At 33.0% G+C, this 6000-nt stretch overlaps 1 protein-coding gene across 2 annotated transcripts in view; it reads left to right on the top strand.

The window, feature by feature from the left end:
- The window catches only part of LOC137624362 (tyrosine-protein phosphatase 10D-like), a 303867-nt gene that overhangs the window by 120384 nt on the left and 177483 nt on the right, over nt 1–6000 (top strand). For both annotated transcript variants that reach the window (XM_068355068.1, XM_068355067.1), the window contains exon 6: nt 4531–4699. In XM_068355068.1, the coding sequence (XP_068211169.1) occupies nt 4531–4699 (169 nt within the window). The remainder of the gene's footprint in view (nt 1–4530; nt 4700–6000) is intronic.

Raw genomic sequence — 6000 nt, 5'->3', positions numbered from 1 at the left:
AAATGGGCACAAGAATGTGTACTATTGTTTGAAACTTGTTGAATAATGTGAAGTTTTTGTTTTAAAGTTCAATCATTATTGTGCATTTGTTGTTTAAAAACTGTCACAAGAATGTACATTGATTGTTTAGAATTGGTTGAAACATCTAGTGGACGTTGTTTGAATTTGGCTCAGAAATGCCTCGTGTGAAATTTGTAATAATGTACCTCTAATATTTGAAATTTTAAGAAAATGCATATAAATTATATATATATATACAGTATATATATACAGTATATATATATATATATATATATATATATATATATATATATATATATATATATATATATATATATATATATATATATACATATATATAAAATTAATTCAACAAAGTATAATGGTTACTAATTTGTATAACTGGTTCAATAATGTAGCATTGGTTTTGTTTAAAATTGGTTCAAGAATTTGCAGTTCGTGTCAAATATATTTTTGAAGTCTGACTTTCAATTTTCGAGTGATCTCCATTGGTATTATGTCAGCTAGCAAAATTTGTACTTCAGATAGAAAGTTTGAGTGACAATAGAGGCAACTTAATTTGGTATGAGGGTTGAAAAACTTTTAAATTTGTGGGATTTACAATGATAGAAATTCCTTTTATCTTATAAAAATTATTAAGGATTTAGAAGCATTTGAGTTCTATATTAGACAGATGGTTGACATGAGTCATTTTTCTGTGCTTTTATAACAAAAAGATGACCAGTTTAACACAAATCTGCATTTTCTTAGGTTTGATATCGGAAAGAGTAATGAGAAGGGCTTAAAAGAAGTTTTTATTTTTTATTTTTTTTAAGCATATTTTTCTAAACAGCTAGTATTCTTTCAAAAATTCTTCTGATGTCACCTTCATAGCATAGCTATACTAGCAGTGATCGTGAAAGAGAGAGAGAGAGAGAGAGAGAGAGAGAGAGAGAGAGAGAGAGAGAGAGAGAGAGAGAGAGAGAGAGAGAGAGTACATTTAGAAATACACAGTTATGCTTGCTATGGGCTTTTGAATCTCAGTCATTGTTAACATTAAGTTCGTATTTTGAAATATTTGCTGTCATATATTTTCTTAAGTATAGTGAACGTGTCCAACTATCAGATCCGGTAGGGAGATTCACCTTGGCCATTCTGGACAAATCGCCATCAAGTTTTTTGTTGTGGATTATTGTCCTTCTACATACACACACACATATATGTAAATATATATATATATATATATATATATATATATATATATATATATATGTATGTATATATATATATATATATATATATATATATATATATACTGTATATATATATGTATGTATATATATATATATATATATATATATATATATACATATATATACATACATATATATACAGTATATATATATATATATATATATATATATATATATATATATATATATATATATATATATATATATATATATATATATATATATATATATATATATATATAATGTATGTATTAGTATCACGTGATTTTAATCAATGTAAATATCAGCCACATTGATATATATATATATATATATATATATATATATATATATATATATATATATACATATACATACATTAATCCTTATTTTATCCTCATCCTGTATTTGTAATTAATTTTTCGAATGGAAAAATTTACAACATATAATTTGAGAAACAAATACTTGATCTATGATACTTTTATCTGCAGACATAACTGGTTCTTGATTTTTATTCATTATACATTTATGTTTATCACATTGCGATTATGGATAATACATTGACCAGAACTATTCTAATCTTTTATAGAATATACTCTTTGCTTCGGTTCTTTCGGAGTTCTAAGTTATATTTCCTTTACTTTTGCATTATATGGTCCTTCTCAATATTTGCAGAATTTGCCCTAAATACTAAGTAAATTTACCTAATTTTCCCCGTTATTCCGTGTCAAAGTATTTCTAGATATACTCGCACGTTCTAAGTATGTTATATCTGGAATGTTTTCATCAATGTTTTAGATGTCCATGGATTTTCTTCTAGTTTTTCTAATTCAAAATTATCTAGCATTCAGAAATTAATTCCGAGATATTCTTTTTTTTCACCCATAAGGTTGCAGATATTATTTAAAAATATTTTTTAAGTATCCCTGCCAAAACTTGAAATATATTTTGGGGAAAATTTCTAACGGCAATGGGCATATTGTATAGACAATAATCTGGAATAAAATTCTTGACTTCTTTTCTGAAATTTGAATTATTCAGGAAATTTATATTTCATAAATACTCCCCCAATAGTTGAACGGAACACTGAATGGCCTTATAGGCCCCAGCGCCGGTTGATATATAACCCAAAACTATAAATCCAATTGAATTCAAAATTTTAATGTTATTCAAGACAAGATCTTCCGCCCAAAAATTTTATGTATATTATTCTGGCCAAGGTTTTTAAGATGCCCTTTAGCAATAAATATTAAGATTTATTTTGCAATATTTTTGACATAAGAAGTCACAGTCCATACTAAAAATATTGCCAAAATTTCACGGACATCTTAATCAACATTTTTTTCCAGTAAGTATCGATAAAATTTTTCTTTTGCATATTTTTAATTGTTGTGTTTTTGCTCGTGTTGCAATTGGTTGCCCTTTGAAGCCCTGCGACGGCCATTGCCCAACGTCACACATTCTTGACAATAATTCAGAGGAAACGAAGCATCTACTGACCGTTAGGGCGTAGGAACCAAGCATCCAGAGAATGACTATATGGTTACATAGAGAGGAAGAATAATGATCAGTCCCGTTTTAACGTAACAAATACTCATTAATGTATTTAAATGAGATATTTAATAAAAGTACAGATTCTGATAATTTACATATGACATTATTCATAAAGTTTTAAAGGCCACTCATAAATGGCAGAGGCAAGGGACAGTGACATTGCTTAGCAAGCAGGACAATATCTGATCATTGGTCACTGTAATAAGATATTGGTTCATAAAGTGATAATATGAAGATTTAATACTAATTTACTTAACGTGGTCTTTCAACTATGTTGATTAATACACGAGAATTATGTATATACTGATATGTATATATATATATATATATATATATATATATATATATATATATATATATATATATATATATATATATATATATATATACACAGTATATACTGTATATACATGCACGGACATGTGTGTATATTTATGTATGGCTGAGACAGGGATGTATGATGTCGCCGTGGTTGTTTAACTTTTATGTTGATGGAGTGGTGAGAGAGGTGAATGCTCGAGTGTTTGGACAAGGATTAAAACTGGTAGACGAGAATGACCATGAATGGGAGATAAATCAGTTGTTGTTTGCGGATGATACTGTACTGGTTGCAGACACAGAAGAGAAGCTTGGCCGATTAGTGACAGATTTTGTAAGGGTGTGTGAGAGAGGGAAGTTGAGAGTTAATGTGGGTAAAAGTAAGGTTATGAGATGTACGAGAGGGGAAGGTGGTACAAGGTTGAATGTCATGTTGAATGGAGAGTTACTTGAGGAGGTGGATCAGTTCAAGTATTTGGGGTCTGTTGTTGCAGCAAATGGTGGAGTGGAAGCAGATGTACGTCAGAGAGTGAAAGAAGGTTGCAAAGTGTTGGGGTCAGTTAAGGGAGTAATAAGAAATAGAGGTTTGGACATGAACGTAAAGAGAGTTCTATATGAGAAAGTGATTGTACCAACTGTGATGTATGGATCAGAGTTGTGGGGAATGAAAGTGATTGAGAGACAGAAATTGAATGTGTTTGAGATGAAGTGTTTAAGGAGTATGGCTGGTGTATCTCGAGTAGATGGGGTTAGGAACGAAGTGGTGAGGGTGAGAACGGGTGTAAGAAATGAGTTAGCAGCTAGAGTGGATATGATTGTGTTGAGGTGGTTTGGCCATGTTGAGAGAATGGAAAAGGTCTGTCCGCTAAAGAAAGTGATGAATGCAAGAGTTGATGGGAGAAGTACAAGAGGAAGGCCAAGGTTTGGGTGGATGGATGGAGTGAAGAAAGCTCTGAGTGATAGGAGGATAGATGTGAGAGAGGCAAGAGAGCGTGCTAGAAATAGGAATGAGTGGCGAGCGATTGTGACGCAGTTCCGGTAGGCCCTGCTGCTTCCTCCGGTGCCTTAGATGACCGCGGAGGTAGCAGCAGTAGGGGATTCAGCATTATGAAGCTTCATCTGTGGTGGATAACGGGGGAGGGTGGGCTGTGGCACCCTAGCAGTACCAGATGAACTCTGTTGAATCCCTTGTCAGGCTGGGAGAAACGTAGAGAGTAGAGGTCCCCTTTTTGTTTTTGTTTCATTTGTTGATGTCGGCTACCCCCCAAATTGGGGGAATTGCCTTGGTATATGATGTGTATGGATATAGATTAGTATGCCTATGTGCGTGCATGTTTTCATATTTGACTTTATTAATAAGAAATTTCTCTTTATATTTAATGCTCTTCATCGTCCCTATCATTCCTCTTTCTCTCTTCTTATACAGGACGTGCCTACAACATCTCGGTAGAGACGGTAAGCCAGGACCAGATCTCCATCCCGACGACTGCCCAATACCGGACGATCCCTTTGGCCCCGAGGAACATCACCTTTGACCCCAAGACCGTGACGCCATACTCGTTCATCGCCAAATGGGAGGCCCCCGTTGGGAAGACGTGAGTACTTTACGCTTTGTGGTGGACGTTTTGTTTGATTGATGCAGTTATTTACCTACGCAAAATCACACTCTCTGAGTAGGGATACATTAACGTGGTGAAAGGGTTTTGGCTAAGGCACTGGCCACCCGTTGAGGTACTACCTTTAGAGAGTTATTAGGACGTGTGACTGGTCATACAGTACTACACTGGATCCCTCTCTCTGGTTACAGCTCATTTTTCTTCTGCGTACACGTACACCGAATAGTCTGACCTATTCTTTCCACATTCTCCTGTCCTCATACGCCTGGAAACACTGAAATTACCAGTCTTTTCGTCTTCACTCAAGGGGTTAACTACTGCACTGTAGTTGTTCAGTGACTACTTTCCTCTTTGTAAGGGTAGAAGAGACTCCTAAGGCATGGTAAGCAGCTCTTCTATGAAAAGGACAATCCAAAATCAGACCATTGTTCTCTAGTCTTGGGTAGTGTCATAGCCTCTGTACCATGGTCTTGGGGAAGAGTTCTCTTGTTTGAGGGTACACTCAGCCACGCTGTTCTATCTCATATCTCTTCCTTTATTTTTAATATTTTATAGTTTATATATGAATTATTTATTTTAATTTCGTTATTGTTCTTTAGATATTTTATTTTAATTGTTCAATATTTATATATTAGTTTATCATTTCTTTATTTCCTTTCTTCACTGGGCTATTTTTTCCTGTTGGAAAATACTAAAAAGAAAATTATTTAATGAGATGATCTTAACAATATTAACTCATGCATCAGAAACTTGGAGCCTTACAAGACTCTTAGAACATACGTTTAGTTACAGCTCAAAGAGCTATGGAAAGATTACGGGAATAACACTAAAAGACAGAAAAAAAGCAACATGAGAGCAAACTAAAGTAGACGACATTTCAGTAGCATGTTAGAAAAAGAAATGGAAACGGGCAGGGCATATAATTTGGACAGATAATAGATGGACATAAGAAAAATAAAATAGGTCCCTAGAGGTTGCCAAAGAACCAGGGGAAGTAAAAGAAGACGATGGATTGATGAACTAAGAAAGTTTGCGGGTGTGGACTGGCATAGAAAGACCATAAACAGACGTAAGTGGAAGGACATATCTGAGGCCTTTGTTTTGAAATAGACTAATAACGGCTGATAATGATGAAATATATATATATATATATATATATATATATATATATATATATATATATATATATATATATATATATGTATATATATATATATATATATATATAATATTGTTTGCATTGCTATTTTCTTGCATTTCTAGAAATTTTGTACATGTAT

The sequence above is a fragment of the Palaemon carinicauda genome, chromosome 31 (genome assembly GCF_036898095.1).
Source record: "Palaemon carinicauda isolate YSFRI2023 chromosome 31, ASM3689809v2, whole genome shotgun sequence".
Classification (NCBI taxonomy): Eukaryota; Metazoa; Arthropoda; class Malacostraca; order Decapoda; family Palaemonidae; genus Palaemon; species Palaemon carinicauda.
The sequence above is the reverse complement of the archived record's forward strand: the minus strand, read 5'-3'. Positions and strand labels throughout refer to the sequence as shown.